The sequence below is a fragment of the Dama dama genome, chromosome 3 (assembly GCF_033118175.1).
Source record: "Dama dama isolate Ldn47 chromosome 3, ASM3311817v1, whole genome shotgun sequence".
In the NCBI taxonomy this organism is placed as follows: Eukaryota; Metazoa; Chordata; class Mammalia; order Artiodactyla; family Cervidae; genus Dama; species Dama dama.
Genome location: NC_083683.1, coordinates 59,100,995 through 59,127,061, shown reverse-complemented (window position 1 = coordinate 59,127,061; position 26,067 = coordinate 59,100,995). Strand labels below are relative to the sequence as shown.

The 26,067-nt window shown below is 41.8% G+C and overlaps 1 protein-coding gene across 1 annotated transcript in view; it reads right to left on the bottom strand.

Moving 5' to 3' along the window:
- Positions 1–1,481: 1,481 nt before the first annotated feature.
- BEST3 (bestrophin 3) overlaps positions 1,482–26,067 on the bottom strand; it is a 46,481-nt gene continuing 21,895 nt past the window's right edge. The window contains 3 exon segments of the mRNA XM_061123091.1: positions 1,482–2,403; positions 23,871–24,022; positions 25,685–25,765. Of these exon segments, the coding sequence (XP_060979074.1) occupies positions 1,482–2,403; positions 23,871–24,022; positions 25,685–25,765 (1,155 nt within the window).

Below are 26,067 nucleotides of genomic sequence, written 5' to 3'. Positions count from 1 at the left end.
TGATGTTTGACAGAAAACAAAAAAATTCTGTAAAGCAATGATCATTCAATGAAAAAATGAATAAGTTAAAAAAAAACTAAAAAATAAACGGGACTGTCATAGCCAAGGTTAAAAAAAAAATAATAGAGCTAATAGTATATCAATTCATGGGATTCCTGTGAGGATTAGTAGGATTATCTGTGAACTTTACATGCTATTGTGAACACTCAATAAGTGGTAGCAATTAGGATTATTTTGTTTCTTAAGCTTGCAGTCAAGCTTCATCATATGACCGAAATAGAGCAGTATTCTTTAGACATGGCCTCCCGGGCAAAGTTGGGAGCCCCCAGCAGATAAGACCAAGAACTCCTTGGAGGAAGTTAGTCAATGTCCCCTCCCCATTGTGATCCTGGACTCCCTAACTCCAATACCCTACTTTATCCCAGACAACCTGCCAGACACAGTAACTGGTCCCGTGTTGTGACATAATGGGGATTTTTACTTAAAAAGTCGGAGTGGAACGGTTTCAAACCTTGTTATTTTCTTCTGAAGCATTTGGTTATGCAGCTATCATGCCCTCATGGCTTCTCCAGTATTCAGGACCTAAGACTGGTTGTAGAAGGAGACAGCCGCGGCTGAGAGGGGATGGTGGGGAACAGAAAGCTCCCACGCCCCTTCCTGTGAGGCTGGGAGAAGTCAGGCTGGATGTACTGACACTTTAATTGCTCCCTCGGAAACTTTGCCAAAACCTCCTTGAAAATCATGGCAGGGAGTAAGCAACAGAGTCGGCCGGAGAAAACGAGAAAACGTTACAGCCTGAAAGTGGAGGATGGACTAGAGTCACTGGAGAGGGAGAAAGACTAGGGGCACGAGAAGGATAAAAAGATGAGGAAATAAAGGCAGATGAGAGGAAAATTAAGTCCTGAAAATTGAAACGAAAATTGAAGGGAGATGGAGCTTCCTGATGCTGATGAAACTTAAGAATTAGGAAATGATAATAGTTATAGAAAGTGGAGTGAGATGATGAGAAAGCCTCACACAGGGAAATTGACATTAGGAGGGGGCTTTTGAGGCATCATATGATCCATCTCCCTGTCTTTATAACTGAAGAAAAGAAGAAACGGGGGAAAAAAAGGGGAAGAGAGAATCATTCATCTCCCTTTTGGCAAAACTAGGGGATCGGACTGTGATCTATAAAGCCTTTTTCAAAGCTTAACAATCTATGAATTTATAAGGCAATCTATGAATTTATAATTTATAACAACCTATGAATTTATATGATTCCTTATTTAAGGTACATCACTGTGGTCTGTGTAACTTCCATGAAAGTCACTTTGTGTTAGATAGCATGAATGTGTTTGATCTTCCCATAATGTCAGTATCATAATGCCCTTCAAAGTTTTAAGTAGCTTACACAGCATGATCATTTCAAAAAAAATTGACCAGCCCCCAGGTATGTTCTGGAACTACCGCTTGAACTTTTGGGGAAGTAAGACTCTAGGCTAGAACCAGGTCCTAGAATGTTCTGGCCTTCCCTTGGGAGACTCCTCCGTCTGATCATTGTTGAACTCTACAATATCCGTTTCTTTGGTGTCCAGGTTTTCCATTAGATACAGCACATCAGGAGAGACTCGAGGACCAGCCGCAAAGGTGATTCCACTGGTCTCTGAGGATGTTTCTGGGTCCAAGAAAGGAAGTGGCTCAGGGTTCATGGGATCCAGACTCAGGCGTGCCAGGGAGGTGCGGCTGGACTCTAGGAGCCTCCACTTTTGGGGGGACTTGTCCTTCTCATGAGGGTCTTCCTCAGAGGCAGACTTGAGGCTGCTTTTCTCAGCTTTGGCTGGAACAGTCTGGGAACGAGGGTCCCTAGGAGGCACCCCTTTCTCGGAGGAGAACGGGACCAACCCCACAGGGTCCTCCTGCTGCTCAGGCCTGCTGGGCTGAACCCCTGTAAAGTCAGAGCTCTGGATGGAGCCCGTGGAGTCACGGTGGTCGTGCTCTGCCACAGCCACGAGCGCTTTGGTGGCTGTGGCCAGTACCTTGGAGACCTGCGGCATTTTGGTGGGGGAGCCCCTCACACTGGACTGTGGACTCAGGCTGGTCTCTCGGATGGTGGACAGCTCTCCTAGGCTGGAGCGCAGCTTGGGGCTCCCCTTTGGAGACCGGGGGTGCTTCCCGGCGGCCGAGGCACGGTGATGGCTTCTTGGAGGCACATCCAGCAGATCCCTGGTTGGGCTGAGGTCGCTTGGGGGGAAGAACATGGAGCTGTCGCTGGCCTGCCTCCCGTAGCTTCTCCTCCTGGGGCTTGAGGCGTGTTCGTGAGCGCTCAGGAACCTCTTGACTCTTCTAATCACCGAACGGCGATGACCGTGCTTCTCAAAATCCCACAACCACTCGTCACCCGGCAGGTCGGACCCAGACAATCTGAAACACAGGAGGACAAAATGCAGGCAGAGCAGCTTCAGGGGCTTGACCTTGGGGCCAGAGTCTCAAAATTAAGGACCGAGTTTGATATTTTCACATTACAGATTTTGAAATGGAGGAGGGAGTGAGGTACTTTAACATGAGATAATCTAGCAGAGGTTCTCAAACTTTTGGGTCACCTTTTACACTTTTAAAAATTACTGAGTACCCTGGAGAGATTGGTTTATGTGGTTATAGCTACTGCTATTTACAGTGTTGGAAATGATGACTGAGGACTATAAAAAAGCGCAAGAATGTGCAAGCGCACATTCCATGAACTCAGTGACGACATCATCACAAAGCATGTAGCCTCTGGAAAATTCCATTGCATACTCACAAAAAAACAACAGTAAAAAGGGCATATAACAGTTTACTGTTATTATGAAAATAGTTTTGACCTTAAGGACTTGGATCTCGGGGTCTTGGTTCTTGGGGGATTTCCAGAGGTCCCCTCCCAGACTTGGAGAATCACTGATCTAGAAACTTGGACATTAAAAAAAAAAAAAAGATATAATATGTGTTCTTTCTCTTTTGTTACAGGTGAACTAAAGCCATGTTTTCCCAGGGTATATATAACCCCCCAAAACAATGGATTCTAGCTAAATTCAAGACAATCCAGACAACAGCTAACATTTACTGACCATGCACCTACCATGTACTAATTCAATCAATTATCACAGTAATCGTGTATGTTTGTGTTATTATTATTCACACTCTGCAGGTGAGGAAACTGAGGCCCTAGAGATTCATTAAGGCTATATACAGTTAGTGAGGGCTAAACCCAGAATATCTGATTCTAAAACCTTTGTTTTTTCTCCTAATAATCCATTTGTGTATACTTTATAAAAGTTGGTGGAAGTTAATGTATGATTAGACAGAGGAAGTATATTCAGGGAATGTTTGAAATTAGACATTAAGCTTTCATTCTTAACAGAAGTGGAGTGCTAATTCTGTATGCATCACAGACATTTTAACCCATTAGTAACTGACTGTAAAAAGAGTATGAAGCTAACTAGAGCCTTACTTGCCAATTTGTTGCCCTCCAGCACTAAAAACAAAAACCAAAATGGTAGCTCAAGAACTGCCAAACAAAACACACTCTGCCCCTCATGTACACGCCTTTCTATTTGCACAAACAGAACCTCTTGCGTCTTGTTTTCCATCAAAAATTTCAACTATGGAATCTGAAATAAAGTTAAGGAAAAAGACATTTGCATGACATGACAGCAACAAATAATTGTTACAATGGTCCTCTCTCTCAAACATGTGTCACCTTAAAACAATTATAAGTACTGTAAGCGCCAAAGCCTTTGTTCTTAATCCCTTCTATATGAAGTCTGCGACGTAGGGGTCAAATGTTGAGGTAGGGCCCAGGGACAAAATAATATGGACAGTATATTCTTTGCACAGAGGTCTTTGATATCATTCCTTACCCACGCTTTGTGTTTCTGTACTTGTGGAAGGAGTGCATCCCTGGAGGGGGTATGGACTTGCAATGAGGTTGGGATCCACTGGTGATTAAGTCTGATTGATTTGGTATTTTGAAGAATACTCTGTTGAATTTTTAACCTTGAGACATAAAATAAATAATCCTGGGCTTCCCCGGAGGTGCTAGTGATAAAGAATCAGCTTGCCAATGCAGAAAGCAGGAGGCACAAGAGATGCAAGTTCGAATCCCTGGGTCTGTAAGATCCCCTGGAAGATGAAATGGCATCCCCCTCCAGTATTTTTGCCTGGAGAATTCCATGGATAGAGGAGGCTGGAGAGCTTCAGTCCATGGGCTCGCAGAGTCGGACATGACTGAGCACACACACGACTGAGCATGCACACATGTATGTGCAAATAATCCTACCATGTTTAACCTTCTCCTTCAAGGCTGAAATAAATGGATGATTGAGATAACAGTAAGGGATACTGTTCAGTAAGGTAGGCTCCTGCCTTGGATCATGTGGTTATTTGTCTCACATCTCCGTGAACGTGCAGTCTTCTTAAGGAAGCTCCAGGAAGAACTACTTAAAGACTTGCCCTTATACAGATGCTCCTGCTGACTCTGGGAGCAACAGTGACCTGGCCATCCCATTCCAGTGTTCACACTGACATCTGCAGTGACAAGATGCTAAAACTGGATGCGTTTTATGAGACACAGAGGAAAAAATTGGAACAGCATAATATTGGTGTAACCTGAAAGGGCAAAGTGGGTGGCCAAAGAAAACGTCATTCCTCCATGTTAATGAATAAAAGATGGATGATTGTGATGATTAACTGGCTAAATGTGGTGGGATGGCATCCGATTACCACCTTGTACTGTTATTCTAAAGCCCTGGCAGTGCCCTTGGCTACCAGATAGCCTTCTGGCCCAGCCTCCAGCCGGCACAGCTCAGATTCTGTTACATTGACTTGAGAAACGCAGGTTCATGCTTCAGCAGCCTTGGTGACACTCCTTGGTGCATTTCATTAGGTCAGATCTCCATTAGGTCAGTCATACACCAGGAACCCATTTAATTACAGAGGACACGGGAGCAGTGGATCCCTGAGATCACCATGCTGGACATGCCCTGGGAACTGAGGTGGACCTGACAACGTCTCTTTATAAGACAGGCCTCTGTCCTCCATGTGGGATCTTGACTTTTTATTTGGGATTTGTTTTCCTTAAAGTGAAAATGTTAGTCACACAGTCGTATCCGACTGCTTGCCACCCCATGGACTGTAGCCCTCCAGGCTCCTCTGTCTGTGGGATCTCCCAGGCAAGAATACTGGAGTGGGTTGCCATTCCCTTCTCCAGGGGATCTTCCTGAGCAAGGGATTGAACTCAGGTCTCCCGCATTGCTGGCAGATTCTTTACTGTCTGAGCCACCAGGGAAGCCTATCTTATTTACTTCTTTTTTTCCCCTTAACTACTTCTAAGCCACACAACCTTGTAAGAATGACAGAATCTTCTAGGAAAAAATGTCAGTATTATTATTACTTCAAAACTTCATGAATCCTATAGAAAAACCTTTCTAACTATGCATGGATGTAGTGGATGTATACACTCAACTGAGGCAAAGGATTAAGGCCTTGGGTCATACATTGGAGAAAAACAAATCAGTTGCAAAGTGTAAACGCCAGAAAGGTCAGTGTTCTTGCTGCTCTTCTGCTGATTAACCCGCTGACATTGGGCAGGATTACCCATGAGGTCCTATTGCACCTTCCTGCCTCTGAGACTGTGGTATGGACATGTGAGATTTATCCACATACCTAACGGAATGCATTGAGCATCTACCACAAACACATTTGTTGCCTTAAACTCTAAATAACATAATTTAAAAGGAGGAAGAAGACACATTTATAAATAGCTAAATTGGGGACAAATTACATTAAAGAAATATTTATTTGGTTGTGTTGGGTCTTAGTTGCATCACTTGGCTTCTTTGCTGCGACACATAGGCTCAGTAGTAGTGGGGCACAGGCTTAGTTTCCTGAATGCATGTGGGATTTTAGTTCCCTGACCAGGGATCGAACCTGCATCCCCTGCATTGCAAGGCAGATTTTAAACCACTATACTGCCAAGGAAGTTCCCAGAGTAAGTTGTTGAGTTGGTCTTTGATACTGCATTGGAATCAGATTAACAGAGAAGGGAAAGAATATTTCAGGTGGAAAAAGTGACTTGAGCAAATGAGACAGCAGGGAACTTTAGGTGTTTGTGAATAGGAACTACTCAGATTTGTGTCAAACACAGAATAGTGTCAGGCGTAAAACTGGTAGTCCTGGACTGTATTATAAAGAGTCACATATACCAGGTAGAAGGATTAGGACTTTACCCCAGGGGCAGTGGGCAGCTGTGGGTTGTCTCTGCGAGTGGAGGGCCTATCTAGAGTCGTGTCATTTGGTGGTCATGTCCCAGTGGGAAAAGCTACGTGGAGAGCAATACTGTTGAGTGTTCTCATCCAAAAATGCTTTGGATAAGGAACCTGAGGTGGGAACTTTCCATACCATTAGTCAGAGAGACCTCTTAGTGGGTCTTTGGAAGAACACTTGGTGGTCTGTGATCTGGGGGCAGTTTTACGAACCTTATGCTGGAGTGATGAAGGAAGCCTTCCTACTCTCCACGTTATCAAAGAGCCAAAGCGAAACTCCCCTGCACAGTGGACTTAATGACCTTTCTTCCAAATGTTTTTGTGATGGAAGATTTCACTGCCAACCCCCAAGGCCCATCTCCTTTCTCTGACAGTCATGGTTCCCCATACGATAGAAACTGTGGTTTGAGAATAAAATGGTTTAATGATTAAAATATGCAGAATAGGGACTTGCCTGTGGCTAAGACTCTGTGCTTCCAATGCAGGGGACCTGGCTTCAATCCCCGGTCCGGGAACTAGATCCCACAACTAAGAGTCTGCATGCTGTAACTAAAACCCAGGGCAGTCAATTACATAAAAACAAGCATTTAACAGATGCAGAATAGAATATATTAAAGATTCTTTATTCCCAAGTACCTTTTAAGTCTTTTTAGACTTTCTTCTCCTTATTTGGTTTTTAAAATGTACCTTTAGTACAGGATAAGTACAGTCCTGAGGCCCAAATATAACACCACTTAAAATGCCCCAAAACAGTTATAGCAGAAACATTATGTCATAGAATGTAAGCACCCTCATTATAGTGCTATATATTAGAGAAGGTCAGCTGAAAAATCTAAGTCTTATGTCCTGGAATTCACTCGGACTGAGATAGGCAGGTAATTAGAGACCGGAGGACATTCATGGAAAGTGCCATGCAGCCATTAGTGTCCAGAGGATGGAATTTGAGAATTACCTCTGTGGTGAGGAGGATAATTTATTTCAGGAGCTTGCAGAGCCAGGATGACTGCTGCCCAGGCTGATGCTAACTAGCTGTGTGACCTTTGGAGAGTCACTTAACCTCCCTGTGGCTTAGCATCATACTTGAGAAACTAAGTATGATGTATGAGAATCTAAGCATGACAACAATACTCAACGTGTTTTACAAGGGTGTTTGCAAGTTCAAAAGGAATAATATATGTGGAAAAGCTTTGAAGAGTAGACGATATAAAAAGGACTCTGTCAATGACTGGCAAACTTTCAGAGAGGATTTCTAAAGCACCACTGACTACATATGATTGGAAGAAATAATAGGAGTCTGTCTGAAGGTCATTCCCTTTTCTCCTTAAGAGTGTCCTTTAAAATGTTACTACACCTCCAAGCTGCCACCTAACAATTAACATGTTGGAAGGGATGACTACTGTAGTCATTTAATGATGAGATGAGGATGTCGAGTAGATGGAGGGCAAATGAAAGGATAGGAGGAACTGGGTTTTTTGCGAGAAAGTTGATAAAACCAGTCAGATGGTGGGACTGCCCTAACTTGCCTCCCAATATTGTTTTTGGTGCCATTTGCAGACATTGTCAAATCCCGCCAAAAAAAAATTTATGGCACAATATAAATGATCAGTGTAGAAAAAGCAAGAATGAGAAAGGCTGTGACTTGTATTGGGCTATTTTTGAAAGGGAGGAGGAGTATACATCGGGGAGAGAGAAGAGGTTATATTAAGCTCAGCAGGTTAGTTGGTTCTGGAAGGAGGGAGAGCATGCATTATTTCTACAAGTCACATCTACACGTCAGAATTGGGATGTATTCTTAATTTAATCTCAAGGTAAAGAAACAGTTTTAAAAATACCTATTGAGGACTTCCCTGGTGGTCTAGTGGCTAAGAATCTGCCAGCCAAAGCAGGGGAGATGGGCTCAATCCCTGCTCCAGGAAGATCCACATGCTGCAGAACAACTAAAGCCCATGCGCCACAGCTACTGAAGCCCACGCTCTAGAGCCTGTGCTCCACGAGAGAAGCCCCCGCAATGAGAAGCTTGCACACTGCAATGAAGAGTAGCCTCCACTTGCTGCAGCTAGAGAAAGCCCACATGGCAACGAAGACCTTTTGTAGCCAATAAATAAATAAATAATAAAGTGATAAAGGTTTAAAAAATATCTTTTGGATACCTACAAAACCACCAAATCCACAGTCTCCCTGGCCAATAACTAATATCTGAGGGCTCTGATATAATTAAGGCCTCTTGAAAAGGTGCTTGGGTTGCCCAGGGGTACAGAAGAACACTTATCACTTCCTGTTGCCACAACAAAGAAGAGGCTGGGCACAGGATGGCAGAAGATGGCAGCTGACATCCAGACTTCTTGGGGTGTGTCTAACATGGAAAGACCAAAATGGCCCCCACGGCTTGAAAGTTTTAATGTAGTTTTTTTTCAAAGCAAGCCTTTTGCAAAGCAAACCCCTTCTCTTTAGTGTGATCAGGTAAATATAGAATTTCAAACAATAAAACAAGAGGATGTTTATCTTGCTTTCTTTGTGGCCACGTTTGAAGTGGTATTTTGACAATTTAAATTAAAATAATAAGAGGTCATTTGAGCAGAGCTGAAACGAGAACTTTAGGAAAATGATATTTAAAAAACGGGCTCTACGTCTCATGTCAGATTTATTGTTTTCAAATTGTGAGTGTCCTCAAAGTCAAGCAGCTGCCTTGGAGGGAGCCAGGGATTTGCCTGAAAATCTATCGGGGAGAGATACGTGTGCAGGGGTGTTTATTCATGGGCAAAGCAAATGTGCTCTTCAAACCCATTAGAGGTGCACACTGTTATTTTTAACCTTCTGCACTGCAGAATCCCTGTCAAAGCTAACCAGGGATTTATAAAGTGAGTAAAAACCCTCATGCTAAGCTGACAGAGGCAGGCTGACAGAGGCTGTAGTCACCCAGCAACCTGCCTGCCTGCTCCTTCCCTGATGACAGAGTTTTAAGCCGTGAAGCATCATGGGAAGTTGCTGACCCCAGAGAGCGGGCCATCCTCCGGAGGCCTTTCAGTTGCCTCTCTGCTAGTTTGGACCAAGGATTATGGCAAATCTGGTTAAATAACAGGCATATCCAGCCTCACATTATCACTTTGCTTCTGCTGACCCATTCTATCCTGGCTCTCGCAAGAAGAAATTGTGGCCCAAAGTTACAGTCCTCACCTTTCAAGACTGTTGTATCCTATGTGAGTTTTGTTAGAAAAGGACATGAAGCTGTCTGTACCCCTCATACCACTTAGGGAAAACTAAGCATCAGCAGTGACCCTGTGTAGGTACATGAAAAAATCCCTGAGCAAGTTCTAAAATTACGAACTTAATGCACATTCACATCCTTGGGAATTTCCATCTCTCCTTCCTTTTTGGTACATTAAGTGAAAATCAATGTTCCAAGAATACATTTTTGTTGAAGTTAGTGATTCAGATTTTGATATACTTTTGGTTGTTTATGGAACAAGCATGCAATAGTATATATGTGTGTATATATATATATATATATATATATGACTATGTATTTTCTTGTTAAGTTAAAATGTTTGAATATAGTTGGCTAAGAAGGGATTACTGAATAAAACATCCATCTAGAAGTATATTTAGCCACATTTTGACACAGTCTGCTTGCCTGAATACATATTTTGAAAATTTGAACTAATATCACTAAGAATACTTCCGAATGTACTATACTATCCTAAATGCTTTGTGCACATTAAATACATATATGTATAATTGCAAAAAAGTAACTGTATTATTTCTACATATTTTTAGAACTTTTGGAATGATTTCCGGGTATGTGGTTGTAGTTTGACAGAACTGAATAAATCTTAAGTCCTCAACTCCTAACCAGAAGGAACTCTAACAGAAATTTGAACACCTCTTCTCTTTATTACGGGCTTCTCTGGTGGCTCAGATGGTAAAGCATCTGCCTGCAATGTGGGAGACCCAGGTTCGATCCCTGGGTCAGGAAGATCCCCTGGAGAAGGAAATGGCAACCCACTCCAGTACTCTTGCCTGGAAAATTCCATGAACGGAGGAGCCTGGTAGGCTACAGCCCATGGGGTTGCAAAGAGTCGGACACGACTGAGTGACCTCCCCCTTCCCTCTTTATTAGGGCTTCCCAGGTGGCGCCAGTGGTAAAGAAGCCACCCGCCAATGCAGGAGACATGAGACTGGGGTTAGACAGCGTATTAAAAAGCAAAGACATCACTTTGCTGACAAAGGTCCATATAGTCAAGGCTGTGGTTTTTCCAGTAGTCATCTACTGGATGTGAGATTTGGACCATAAAGAAGGCTGAGTACCAAAGAACTGATGCTTTTGAAATGTGGTGTTGGGGAAGACTCTTGAGAGTCCCTTGGACACCAAGGATATTAAACCAGTCAATCCTAGAGGAAATCACCTCTGACTATTCATTGGAAGGACTGATGTTGAAGCTGAAGTTCCAGTACTCTGGCCACCTGATGCGAAGAGACGACTCACTGGAAAAGACCCTATGCTGGGAAAGATTGAGGGCAGGAGAAGGTGATGACAGAGAATGAGATGGTTGAATAGCATCACCGACTCAATGGACATGAGGTTGTGCAAGCTCTGAGAGATAGTGAAGGACAGGGAAGCCTGGCATGCTGCAGTCCATGGGGTCGCAAAGAGCTGGACACGATTTAGAGACTGAACAACCTCTTTGCTAAGTGGATACTTAATTGACTTTACAGACCGATTCCTTGAGAACACTACCGATGTGAGGAAGTTTTGACATATCTGAATCATGGCAAAAAGCCCAATACAACAGTGATTTTTGAAGAGGACTTCAGTCAACAGGTTTAAGGTTGTCAGACTGAGAGCTGCTCTTAGATTAGCAGCACCCTGTGAGCACAGCCCCACGTGGATGCCCCTCACAACACGCTTGAGTGATTCACTTCTTAAGCAGCGCAGCCTCTCTTCTCCAGAATTTCAAGTCCTTTAGTTGTTATGGATGAATATTTTGTTAGGGTTTTTCCAATACCTTTAAGGGATCTTTGCTGCTTTACTCTTGGCTGCTTTGATTTCCAACATAGGATTAAAGGGAGTTACGAGACCTCAGGTCTTTAATTTCCATGTATTCCATCCCTCAGAGCCTTAAAAGTATGTGCTAATAGATAAATCCAAGTATCTAAAAAATAGTAAGAATTTCGGAGTGAACTCATGATGGTAAAATGTGAAGACAAGCATTCTCCCTCAAGCTAGCTGTGGTGGCCTGGGCCTGAATCTTATTTTTCATTTGCTTAAAAGAGAGATTATTTTCAGCAAAGTTGACTTGAGTGTGAATATTCTAGGTTTGATTTGGTTCAGTTCAGTTTAGTTCAGTGGCTCAGTCGTGTCCGACTCTTTGTGACCCCATGAACTGCAGCACGCCAGGCCTCCCTGTCCATCACCAACTCCCAGAGTTTACCCAGACTCATGTCCACTGAGTCGGTGATGCCATCCAACCATCTTGTCCTCTGTCGTCCCCTTCTCCTCCTGCCCTCAATCTTTCCCAGCATCAGGGTCTTTTCAATTGAGTCAGCTCTTCACATCAGGTGGCCAAAGTACTGGAGTTTCAGCTTCTACATCAGTCCTTCCAATGAACACCCAGGTCTGATCTCCTTTAGGATGGACTGGTTGGATCTCCTTGCAGTCCAAGGGACTCTCAAGAGTCTTCTCCAACACCACAGTTCAAAAGCATCAATTCTTCAGTGCTCAGTTTTCTTTATAGTCCAAGTCTCACATCCATACATGACCACTGGAAAAAACATAGCCTTGACTAGACGGACCTTTGTTGATTTGGTTAGGTGAGGTTTATCAAGCGTTAAGTGTCTGCTACTGCCTTAAGAAGACCTGATAATGTTTTCATGTAAGGTTTGGGTATATTTTCTTGATGTGCATCTTATGGACAACTCTTCTTTTGGTTGCTTGTGGGTGCTTTATTAATCTTGATTACTAGTGTTTCCATGGTTAAGCTAATGAAACAATGCCTCAATCAAAATAGCAGAACAGAAAGCATTCTAGATTATGACAAAGTAGAAACTAAAGAGCTTCAGTTGAAATCATCTTAGGTATGGTAATGGGAATGAAGTTCAAATAGGAAAGACTCTTTTTCATTGTTCAGTTATTTCATAGAATGGTTTACTAAGTGGAAATTAGAGGCTGTATATTAAATAACATGGTTTATTAAATGCTCAAGACAAAAATATCTATGAAAGCATTTCTATTCTGGGTGCTAAGCACAAGATATGGGAGATGGAACTTCAGCATTGGTTTGGTGTTAGAAATTATAAAATGCTGTTTTAAAACAGAAGCCTTTAACACATCTTTAAAAATGTTTAAATCAGATTCAACAGAAGGATGAGCTTTGTCAGTTGCATCTTTCTTTGAATTAAGATATGATAAGGGACTTCCCCGGTGGTCCCAAGGCTAAGACTCTGCGATCCCAGTGCAGGGGGCCTAGTTTGATCCCTGATTAGGTAACTAGATCCCAAATGCCACAGCTAAGAGTGCCCATGCCACAACCAAGACTGGGGGCAACCAAATAAATAAATAGAAATAAACATTAAAAAAAGACATGATGATGGTTGGATGTGGTGGGAACACGTTCCTGCGTCACTGGCTGCACAGGTACCACTTCCCCTTGCCGTTTGCAGCATCCATCCTCAGTCCGTCCCTCCAACTCGGGCTCTGAGGCCCCCTCCTCGTGAGCAGCCCCAGCCCCTGCCGCCCCCCAGGTTTTCCCTAGGCCCTCCTCTGTTGATTCTCCTGGCTCCCATGTCTTCCCTCCTCTCTCCCTTGACTCTAACTGTCCTTTTTCATTCCTTTTTCAGAGTGAGAAGAGACATTGATTTGTTTTTTTATTATATTTTACTTCATCTTATAAAGGCTTTAAGATGGCAAAATCCCATGGATGGAGGAGCGTGGTGTCGCAAAGAGTAAGATAAGACTAAGCAACTTCAATTTCACTTTCTATAAAGATAATATAATGCAATAATATCTAAAGACAGGGTTAGGATAAGGAACGGGCTTCCCAGGTTACTCAGTAGTAAAAAATCTGCCTGCCAATGCATAAGATGCAGTTTAATCCCTTGATTGGGAAGATCCTCTGGGAAAGGAAATGGCAACCCACTCCAGTATTCTTGCCTGGAAAATCTCATGGACAGAGGAGCCTGGAGGGCTACAGTGCATGGAATCACAAAAGAGTCAAACACGACTTAGTGACTAAACAACAACAACAACAAAGAATAAGGAACACTAACAAGATGAGACCAACAGGGTACCTAGAGATACAGGCAAAAAAATCTCACAGACTGACTAAAGGTGGGCTATGGATTTGGTTTTCAGTTTTCAGTAGCCAAAATGAAAAGTCCATCATCAGTTATAAGATCCATAGTGTGTAAGAGAAATAGTGTTAAGAGTTACCTATAAGAGGCAAAGCTTCTTTTTCTCCCCATTGATGGCTGAGATAAATTTTTCTGTGGGTCCTTTGATAAAAGGGATGCTAAATCATACAGTGGACAGTACTACAGTAAATACCATAGACAGTCTTGGTGGATCTGTCCAGACAAGACCAGGGCATAATATCGAAGTGAAATTCAGTAGAGATTGGTTAAATAATTCCAAGCATGGGTGGTAGCATAGGGAGGGCAGATTCCCCCTCTCCTGTAAACATGCTTAAGATGTTCCCATCCTAAAATTCTATAAAACAATTAAAAAACATGACATTGTCTTTGACTTTGTGTCTCATTGGATACTGTCTAGTGTATCTCCTCTCCACAATCCAGACTTCTCAAAAAAAGAGTTCATGTATAGTTAATGAGTTAAGGAATTATTTTGAGTTTTGGGTCTTTTGCTTTTAAGTCATGAAAGTGGTATTGTGGTTATATTTGCCTCACAGTGGGTAAAGATGAGTGGGAAGATGTATGAAACCAGGTTGGCCATGACTTGATAACTGAAGGTAGGTGATGGCTACCTGAGATTTACTATAGTTTGTTTTCTACTTCTGTATATGTTTGAGTTTTTCTATTATAAAATTATTGGAAAAATAGGTTACATTGGCAATCTTGATCTCCTTGCCTCCCAATCACCCCTCAACCTGCTGTAATTTAGCTTCTGCCTCACACTCTCACTTAAGTCTCCAATCGCTTTAAAATGCAAACTCCTATGGTGTTTTTCAGGCTTCATGTTGAGACTTCCACCCTTGGTCTCTAGGACAGGGCATTCTCGGGGATCTTCTCCTGCATCTGTAGTGAGCATTCCTACTCTCTTTCAAGGACCCCTTTATTCTGATCACTCTTTAAGTGACAGTGTTCTACCCTTTGTATTCTGGCCTACTCACTTGACATGGTTCCTGGGTGCTCCCACCCACTCTTTGGGTTCTAACACACCCACGTAGTGTTAACAGTTAAAAGCATCCCTCTGTACTTTTGTCTCTGTGCTCCTGGCCTGTTGGACATCTCCATGTGAATTGCCCATAAATGCCTTAAATGCAACCCATGTGAAAGGAAGCTGGCTCATATTTTTCCCTTTCAGCAGCTCTTTCTCACTACTCTCTATCATCCTTAGTTCATTACCAATCACTCCATCATTTTAAACTCCTTCTCCTCTCTCAAATCTGTCCCTTTTGCCATCTCCACTGTCAACATACCTTGGAGCACTGTGCTACTTTGGCCCTTATGCTTTCCTGTCTAAACTATACCACTGGCCTGCTCACTAGGGTCTCTCTGACTCTAGTTTTATCCCTAGGCATCCATCTTTCAGCCAGTTGCTAGGACAACTTGTTGAAAACACGAATGTGACCATGTCATTTAATAGCTTTGGAAAAAAGCTGAAACTCTTTACTCAGACTCTAAAACCCTCTATGATCCTTCCTTATCTCTCCCTCCAGACTCATCCCTTGGCTCTTCTGCTTTGCATATCAAATTGTTATTCTAATAGAAACACGTTTCGCTGGTGGCTCAGAAGTAAAGAATCCACCTGCCAATGCAGAAGACGCAGATTTGATCCCTGGGTTGGGAAGATACTCTGGAGAAGGAAATGACAACCCTCTCCAGTATTCTTGCCTGGAAAATCCCATGAATAGAGACACAGAGTAGAAAAATCCCTGCCAGGGGCTAGGAGGTTGGGGGAAATAGGGATAAAATAGGTAAAAAGGTATAAAGTTTCAGCTGTAAGATGAATCAGGTCTGAGAATCTAATTAAAACATGGTGAATATAGTTGATAACACTGTATCATGTAATTGCAATTTGCTAAGACAGTAGAACTTAAAACATTCTTAACAAAAAAAAAAAAACCAAATATGTGAGGTGAAGGATTTGTTAATTAATGAGATGGGGGAATCCTTTCACAATGTTTACATATATCAGATCACCACAATTACACTTTATCTTATAATTTTATATGTCAACTCCATTGCAATAAAGCTGAAATTTTAAAAAAATTGTTGCTTTGAATACACTATCATTCCTTTCTGTCTTTGCTCATACCTAGAATGTACTCTCTGCTGCATCCTCCCACTTCTGTCTATGTGCTATATGCAAATTCATTCATTTTTTTTTTTTTTTACTGATTTTCTTTTTTTTTTTTGACTGTGCTTTGTGGCTTGCAAGATCTTAAGTTTCCCAGCCAGGATCAAACCTGGGCCCTGGCAGTGAGAACACCAAGTCCTAACCACTGGACCACCGTGGAAATCCCAAATTCATTCTTTATTTAAATCTTATTTTAATTTTTTTAATTAGACTGTAGTTGATTTGCAATGGTGTGTTAGTTTCAGGCGTACAGCAAAGTGAATCAGCTATATCTATCTATGTGTCTCCACTCCTTTTTAAGATTCTTTTCCCATATAGGCCATTAAAGAGCATTGAGTAGAGCTCCCTATGCCCTGCAGTAGGTCCTTAATAGTTATCTATTTTATATATAGTGAAAGTGTTAGTCACTCGGTCGTGTCTGACTTTTTGCTGACCCATGGACTACATGTAGCCTGCCAGGCTCCTCTGTCCATGGAATAGTCCAGGCAAGAATACTGGAGTGGGTAACCACTTCCCTTCTCCAGGGGATCTTCCCCACCCAGGGACTGAAGTCGGTCTCCTTCATTGCAGACAGATTCTCTACCATCTGAGTTACCAAAGAAGACCGTATAGTCTTGTCCAAATTCACTCTTAAAGATGAATTTAGGGACTTCTCTGGTATTCAGTGATTAGCTCTGTGCTCCCAATATACGGGATGCAGCTGTGATTCCTGGACGGAGAATTAAGATCCCACATGCCACATCTCGAAGTCTAAAGAATAAAAATTTAAAAAATGAGATGCATACTACATTCCCCAACTGAAAGGGGCTTTCTTTGACTTATCAGACCCCATGAAGTGTACCTTCACTGTATTCCCATAAAACTCTCAGCATTTCTCTATCACTGCATTTACCACATTGTTTTATAAGTAGTCTCATTATGTCTGAGAGCTTAAAAGACACGTTTTTTTTTTTTAATTTGTTTTTGTTTTGCCTATTCCTAGCATCTGGCATAGAACCTACCATATACTAGGCCCTAAAAGAAAATTTTGCTTGAATAAATGAACATGTAAGCTCCATATGTGAAGACACAAGGAAAATGAAAATTTAAATTTGCACTTGAGATAAAAATGAGGAGAGGAATTACTTTATTTCAGTAATGTATATTTGAAAAATGTGTAGAAAATAGAGCAATATTTTGAACATGTTCCTGAATATAGAGAACAAAGAAATTGTCTCCAAGGAGTTTCCTTTTTATGTGGAAATGCGTAGTGTGCTAAATGTGAAAAAATGTATGAGGCAGAGTAATTTCTCAGGTTGCCCTTGGATAGTAATATTGTTATTCAGTTATTGAAAGACATTGCCTCCATTTTGGAATTTCTGAATCATGGGAATTGTGATTACAAACCTGAAACACTGATAGGAAAAGATGAGGGAAATCTGATTTCTGAATTAAATATGCTGGGAACATATATCTTAAAAAGAATAAGAAAATTAAAAAAAATATTCAGGAAGGGATTTTAAATGAACATTGAGATGTTTGCATCCATACCATGCTGACATCTAGTCTTCATCCAAATGCAAGAAAAACTTGGCTCAGTCATCATCAACCGCCTGTGCTACAATAATCCTTACTTTTACTATCTTTTCCCTGAATCTCACTCAGATGATTTACTTGGTATTGATGTTGTATTTGGTGAGTGAATAATTCCATGCTTAGTGAGTTATCTTTTAAGATTTTAGAGGACACCTATTGTCTTCGCCAGCCCAGCAGACCATTCACCCTTCTCCTGTAATAGCACCTTCATCTTTCTTGCCAGCATCACCTGCTCCATATTGTTGGTTGGAGCTGACCATACCCCTTGGTCCAAAGATGGATGCATGCAACAACATTAGCTAATCAAAATAATGTGTTTTCTTCTTGATAGTTATTGGTTCAGAAACAGATATGTTCGCCAAACCTAGCCAATCATAATGAATCTAGTACTTCAGTTTTCGGAGTTGGAAAAGAGATGTGGTTTTTCCACAGCATTTGTTGAGAAGATAGGTCATACACCTGGAGCTGCTGGCTACCATCTTGTCTGTCTGACATCAGGAGGGGAGAGCCTGCCTGGAACCTGAGCCAGTGGAGAGAAAAGTGGAACTGAGAGATAGGGCAATGCAGGTCTTGGTGACATACATGAGCCTCTGGACCCAGCCACATCCAAAGCTAGGCCACTTTCTGGATGTGACCCAAGAAATCCCTTTTTGCTTAAGCCCAGCTTGAGTTGGTTTTCTGTCATTGGCAACCAGACACATCTTGTCTAATAACATACTCATGGGAAAAAGTGATGCTAAAGGATTAAAGAGGACATTCACATTCTTGCTGACTTCCAAAACCCTGAATTCCTGCAGTGACCTTTCCTGGATTGTGAGGCCCCCCTTTGGGGTCCTCATTCATGCAGAAAGTCAAGACCAAGTAAACGTTTGCCTAGTTGTTTCTTGAAGAGTTAGTTCTAGTGGAGTCCAGTTAAACGTCTCACAAAAACCTCCCCTAAAAGACCCTAGGGGGTCTGAGCCTGTGAGTAAATAAGCGATAGTAACTAGTAGTAAATAGGCCACCTTAATTAGTAGTAAATAGGTCATTATAACTAATAGCAAATAGATTAGATCTGATAGACAGAGTGCCTGATGAACTATGAACAGAGGTTTGTGACACTGTATAAGAGACAGGGATCAAGACCATCCCCAAGAAAAAGAAAGGCAAAAAAGCAAAATGGCTGTTTGAGGAGGCCTTACAAATAGCTGTGAAAAGAAGAGACGTGAAAAGCAAAAGAGAAAAGGAAAGATATACCCATTTGAATGTAGAGTTCCAAAGAATAGCAAGGAAAGATAAGAAAACCTTCCTCAGTGATCAATGCAAAGAAATAGAGGAAAACAATAGAATGGGAAAGACTAGAGATCTCTTCAAGAAAATTAGAGATACCAAGGGAACATTTCACGCAAAGATGGGCTCAATAAAGGTCAGAAATGGTATAGACCTGACAGAAGCAGAAGATATTAAGAAGAGGTGGCAAGAATACACAGAAGAACTGTACAAAAAAGATCTTCACGACCCAGTTAATCATGATGGTGTGATCACTTACCTAGAGCCAGACATCCTCGAATGCGAAGTCAAGTGGGCCTTAGGAAGCATCACTAGGAACAAAGCTAGTGGAAGTGATGGAATCCCAGTTGAGCTATTTCAAATCCTAAAAAATGATGCTGTGAAAGTGCTGCACTCAATATGTCAGCAAATTTGGAAAACTCAGCAGTGGCCACAGGACTGGAAAAGATCAGTTTTCATTTCAATCCTGAAGAAAGGAAATGCCAAAGAATGGTCAAACTACCGCACAATTGCACTCACAAGCTAGTAAAGTAATGCTCAAAATTCTCCAAGCCAGGCTTCAGTAATATGTGAACTGTGAACTTACAGATGCTCAAGCTGGATTTAGAAAAGGCAGAGGAACCAGAGATCAACTTGCCAACATCTGCTGAACATCGAAAAAGCAAGAGAGTTCCAGAAAAACATCTATTTCTGCTTCATTGATTATACCAAAGCCTTTGACTGTGTGGATCACAATAAACTGTGGAAAATTCTGAAAGAGATGGAAATACCAGACCACCTGACCTGCCTCTTGAGAAATCTGCATGCAGGTCAGGAAGCAACAGTTAGAACTGGACATGGAACAACAGACTGGTTCCAAATCGGGAAAGGAGTACTTCAAGGCTGTATATGGTCACCCTGCTTATTTAACTTATATGCAGAGTACATCATGAGAAATGCAGGGTTGGAGGAAGCACAAGCTGGAATCAAAATTGCCAGGAGAAATATCAATAACCTCAGATATGCAGATGACACCACCCTTATGGCAGAAAGTGAAGAAGAACTAAAGAGCCTCTTGATGAAAGTGAAAGAGGAGAGTGAAAAAGTTGGTTTAAAGCTCAACATTCAGAAAACTAAGATCATGGCATCAGGTCCCATCACTTCATGGTAAATAGATGGGGAAACAGTGGCTGACTTTATTTTTCTGGGCTCCAAAATCACTGAAGATGGTGATTGCAGCCATGAAATTAAAAGACACTTGCTCCTTGGAAGGGAAGTTATGACCAACCTAGACAGCATATTAAAAAGCAGAGACATTACTTTGCCAACAAAGGTCCATCTAGTCAAGGCTATGGTTTCTTCAGTAGTCATGTATGGATATGAGAGCTGGACTATAAAGAAAGCTGAGTGTGGAAGAATTGATGATTTTGAACTGTGGTGTTGGAGAAGACTCTTGAGAGTCCCTTGGACTGCAAGGAGATCCAACCAGTCCATCCTAAAGGAGATCAGTCCTGGGTCTTCATTGGAAGGACTGATGCTGAAGCTGAAACTCCAGTACTTTGGCCACCTGATGTGAAGAGCTGACTCAATGGACAAGACCCTGATGCTGGGAGGGATTGGGGGCAGGAGGAGAAGGAGAAGACAGAAGATGAGATGGTTGGATGGCATCACTGACTCAATGGACATGAGTTTGGGTAGGCTCTGGGTTTGGTGATGGACAGGGAGGTCTGGTGTGCTGCAGTTCATGGGGTTGCAAAGAGTCGGACACGACTGAACGACTGAACTGAAGTGAACTGAAATAGGCCATCGTAACTAGTAGTAAATAGGTCACCTTATCTAGTAGTGAATATGCCAACTTAACCACAGGATCTCTCTGACAGCTGGTAACTGTTTGCTTCATTCTTACCTCCTGGTTCGCTTTCAAGCATTTCATTTTCTGTGACAGATTTCCAGGCTTAGTTAAATTTGAAAAATAGCTTAGACTTGTTCAATCTTCCTGTGCCAAAGTTTGACATTCACAAATAAGGGATCTGTACTAGTTGATAATTATAATACTTTTCAGTTATTTATAGAGTGTTTTTGTGCTTACCATCTTGTTTAATCTTCCCAATAATCATTTGGATTATGTATTTTCTCCAAGGTCTTATAAATTCCTAATACTATGTTTCTATATTTAGAAATAGGAATACATATTTTTGTTTTATTATTAATATTTTTTGGCTGCGCCACACAGCTTGTGGGATCTTAGTTCCCTGGCCATGGAGTACCTGTGCCCCTGACAGTGAAATCGTGGAGTCCTAGCCACTGGATCACCAGGGAATTCCCAAAATACATATTTTAATATTTTCTAAAGAATATGGACACTTGCATAGGAATGTGAAATTATGATGATTAAGATGAATATGTAGATCAAGATTAAATCTTGAGACCAAAAAAAAAAATCTTCATTTTATGAATGCATACTCAATTGTGTCTGACCCTTTGTGAACCCATGGACTGTAGCCCACTAGGCTCCTCTGTCCATGGGTTTCTCCATTCAAGAATATTGGAATGGGTTGCCATTTCCTTCTCCAGGGGATCTTCCTGACCCAGGGATCAACCCAGGGATTGAACCCACATCACCTGTGTCTCCTGCACCGGTCGGCAGATTCTTTACCACTGAGCCACCTGGGAATGGACGCGAGTGGCTCTTGCAGTCCAAACAGAGTCATCACGATGACTCCCCAGCCCTATCAGTGGTGCTGGTCTCCTTTCTTTTACAAGTCAGATCTTCAAATTCTTTGCATTAATCAACGACGGGAGAGGAGGGGAAGGTTAAAGCTTATAGAGTGATCTAAAAACAAACTGACAGGAAAACATCTATTAATTTTCAAAACTGAGAAGGTTGCCAGATATCTGTGAAACTACCACTGCAGAATATATTACAAAAGAGTGAGAAGTGCGGACAGCAGGGAATTGCTATTTATAGAGACTGAGCAATCTGCTGGGGTGGGGATGAGTACCTTGGTCAGGAGGAGACCCTGGACGGGAGGGCCCAGGCTTAGCGGGCATCTGGAAGTAGAAACAAGGCCAGCCTGGAGTAGCCACCTTTACCAAGCTGTGCTTGGAGGGCAGCACGGCGAGTTTCTTGACTCCTAATTTGGCTCATTATTTGCCACAACGCCTGAAATTATACTTTCAGTCATGTTTTTCTTTGAGTCTTCAAGGGATTTCAGCCTCAGAGGTTCTAGGGGCCCTGGGAGACATTCAGGGCTTCCCAGGCTCAGTGATAAAGAATCCACTTGCAGTGCTGGAGATGCAGGAGACGTGGGTTTGATCCCTGGGTCAGGAAGATCCCCTGGAGGAGGGCATGGCCACCCAAAACAGTATTCTTGACTGGAGAATCCCGTGGACAGAGGAGCCTGGTGGGCTACAGTCCATGGGGTCACAAAGAGTTGGACATGACTGAAGTGAATTAGCAGCAGCAGCAGGCAACAGGCAGGAGACGTTCAGCTAAGAGTAAGCATTGTATGGACTGGATTGAAGCTAAATGTTCTCATATTAGTACTAAAAACAAGACAACAGGCCCCAAATGGAGTCACTTACGCTAAGCACCATGTCACGAAACCAAGACTTAATTAGTTTTCCCAGAAATGGAATCTTAAGCCAGTCAATCAGGAATTGCCTGATCAGCACTGGTTAGGTATTCTGCCTGTTAGACCCCTGCCGTCTCCTATAGGAAAGTGACCTTGCAATAAACAGCCCAGTTTTTTTGCCATGTATAACTTCCTTATTCCTGCTCCCTTCTGCCTATAAAAGGCTTTCATTTGTATAGTTCTGTGGAGCTCCTTTGTCTTTGCTAGGTTGGATGCTGCCCAATTCAAGAACCGGTGAATGAAGCAATAAGACCTTTAAAATTTACTCAGTTGGATGCAAACATAGAAAACAGACTTGTGGACACACAGGATGGGATGAATTGAGAGCGTAGCATGGAAACATATTCATTATCATATGTAAGATAGATCACTAATGTGAAATTTCTATAAAACACAGGGAGCTCAATGTACTCTGTGGCAACCTAGAGGGGTGGATGGGGTGGGGAATAGGGGGAGGTTCAAGAGAGAGTGGACATATGTATACCTATGGCTGATTCATGTTGATGCATGGCAGAAACCAACACAATATTGTAAAGCAACTATCCTCCAATTAAAAATAAATACATTTTTAAAAAGCTTAAGGAGGGAATTTCAAAAAAATTTACCCAGTTGAATTTTGCTTTTTAACAGTAGCAAAAGAGAAGGGCTGAACAGTGTGAGAGGGAGAGAAAGAGGGTCACAGGTGGCAACTTTAGACACGCTCTCACTTCATAAATCTGCCTAGAGCTGGCCTCAGGGAAAAATGAACTACAGTTTTGCCAAAAATTATAAGAAAAATTCTGTAAAAGTTTTTCCTTTCTCTATAATTTTTTGGAGGGGTTCTTTTTACTTTTCTAAATTTGTCCACATTCTTCTTTTTAAGTTACTTGGAAACCATGGCATCTGCCTTCAGCAAATACACTTAAACTTCCTCCACATTCACACATTTCTGCAAAATCAAATACATGATCAGATTTAATAAAATTATTCAAGAACTGCACACGATTTACTGCAGGCCTCAGCCCATTTATTTAAAGCTCACAGTACATATGGACAGATTGTTATGTTCAAACCACTGAACAGAGACTGGCTTGTACACGAAACAAGTCAGTTTGATCAAAGCATAATCTTTGAAGAAACTTTTTTGATAAAATTTACCTTAAGGCTTACTTGTCTCAAAATAGTCTAGCACAGTGCCTACACATGGTATATGCTCAATAAATACTTTTTAAAATGCATTTCATTATGATGGTCATAATTAAATAATAAATAACAATATAATTAAATAACTACTCCAAGTTGGAAGGAAAAGAAAAAAAAGATAGTTTCACAACTATTAGAAAAATTTGCTGTGGTATAAAAGCAAGGTGAAATGCAAATTACCCCCAAATACACACACACACACACACACACACTCCATATTTAAACCAGAAACTACAGTCATTTTAATTTCTCACTCTCTTGGACATATTAATTATGTCTGAAAATTTGAAAAGGCTACCATTCTGGGATATTAGTAATTGAGAGTTCTTATGAAAGTAACTTCAGGACCACAGTATAAAAAGATCAGCATGGTGACTTACTTATTTTCTAAATGTTGGTGAGTTTTAGAAATGCACTTACCCCATTTGGACGGTTGACCCCAGAAACGAGGGTATGCAGTAGTCAGCAGCTGCCAGAGTGTATGGTGGACGAGCAGCAGAATCATCCCAGTAAATATCCTTCTTCATTTTAGGTAAGCTCATGTGCATTTCATCCACAGCCAAAAGAGAGACCTAAAATCATCAGTATAGTGTTAGAATAATTCTGATGTGAATTCATGAAGAAAGAATAAGTTCCAGTGGGTGAATGAAGTTTGGAATAGGACAGAACACAGTGTGAATGAGTGAATATATAAATGTCCACAGTTTATATTTGCTACAACTAGAGCTGCTACAAAGAGTTGTACATGGCGTTCGCTTGGCAGTGGGGGTAAGTGGGGCCATAAAGCTGCCCAGACTAGATTCATCAAGCCACATACCCCAGAGTGGAGCACATCTTATCTGGATGCAGGAGAGACACCTTTTTATTCTTTGCTCAAAATTTTCTAATTGTCTAGTGGGTATCCTGACAGCAACCACATAATTCCAGATATTACAGGAAGCTGAAGATTTCAATACAGCATTTCACTGATTCCATAAGTACATCTATACTTGATATCACTTCTTATTTGCCATGAATTTTTTTGTTTGATTTTTTAGAAAAATATATCGACAAGTCTATACTGCTTGCGGTCATAATGGTCTTCTCCTCTTGACTTTGGCAAATTGATGCTTGAATAAATTATTAAACTTCCGGGAATCCAATTTTTACAGTGAGTGGTATAGGCGTTACAATTCTTCCTTAACAGGCTGACAATGTGATTATTGGGGGTCATACAGAGGTCATGATCTGTGAGCTGCACCAGGGTAATGGGGTGGGCTTCTGTCCTTGGAATATACATTCCGCCCATTGTCCCCATAGTGGGAGCTGTTTCAAGGATACAGTCTTGAGAGAGCAATGTGTTGTTGAGACCATCTGGACTGACTACATGACTGAACCCCAGTAAGGCTTCTATGTCAAAGTTTAGGATTCTGGCAGGTAGGTGTGGAGGTCTATTCACCTTGTATCTCCCCAAGACAAGCCTCTCGAGTAAGTTCCCTAGCTTGTTAGAACTGTCACATTCCAACCTAACTTGGTCTGCCTTTTTTTTTGGTCCCCCCTTTCCCTCTGTGTACAGGGGCTAGCTTGTGAATCGACAGTTAAATGTTTGATACTGTTTAAGAGCTGAGTAAGGACTTGAAACAAATGGACAAGCTGAAGGCCTTTTCTTGGTTAGGTTTTCAGGAAAGAGAATCATTGGAGGGGAATCTTGCCTAAAATAAAAATTCTCCCATGCTACCTCTTCATGAATAAGTTCTCTGGAATAATGCTTCAATGTAAAAGCCCTGGGGTCCATCTGGTACCATTGAGGGAGATTTTGAGACACAGGCTGGCCTGGCCCCACATTCTCAGTGTCCAGCTGCTGGACATCTGACTGTAGGGATCTACAAGATGTGCATTTTGGAACTCACATTGTGTTATGGCTGCCACTTTATGTCACTGTTAATCTTTTTAGGTGGCAATTGGAAACATTAAAAATGTATTAAAATATTGGTCTGTACTGAGATGGAAGAGGCTATGTAAAGCTAACAAAGAAACTTACAAAGAAAACTGGCTTAAAGTTCTATTGAAAAGGGATGGAATTTCACTGGAACTGAGATCCAGTGAGGTTTGTAAGGTTCCAAAAGAACCTGGAAGCAACATACTGAATAGCCAAACCTCTTTCATTTGTGGCTAAAGCTCTCAACTTCAGAGGCCTGCGTTCAGAGTCTGTTTAGATTATTAATGTTTGTAAAGGAAAGAAAAGCTTCTCCAACCTGCAGATTTCTGTCAATGCACCAGTTAGTTTCAAAATCATCATCATCTTCTCCAAAAGGATTGATAAGCTGCTCAGCTACCTGCAATTGAGAACATAGAATGAGTCTGCCATGATGCTTGTGAAGACTAAGAGCGGAGTTTGGAGAGGATTCCTGTTTCACTCTCTGATTTCTTTTGTCACCTTTCACAGCAGGAAGCCTGCAGCAGAGTGGGAGTGGGTTGGTAAACACACAGGTACTTATCAGTCAGCAAGACTGAACTCTCAGACCGCCAATCATGCACCTGCGTGGGTCTGCTCTTCAAAGGCTCTGTCTGTTCAGCTGGTGACAATGCAGGTCCCATCCAGGAGAAGCCATGGGCTGTTTAGGAACCAAAAGACTGA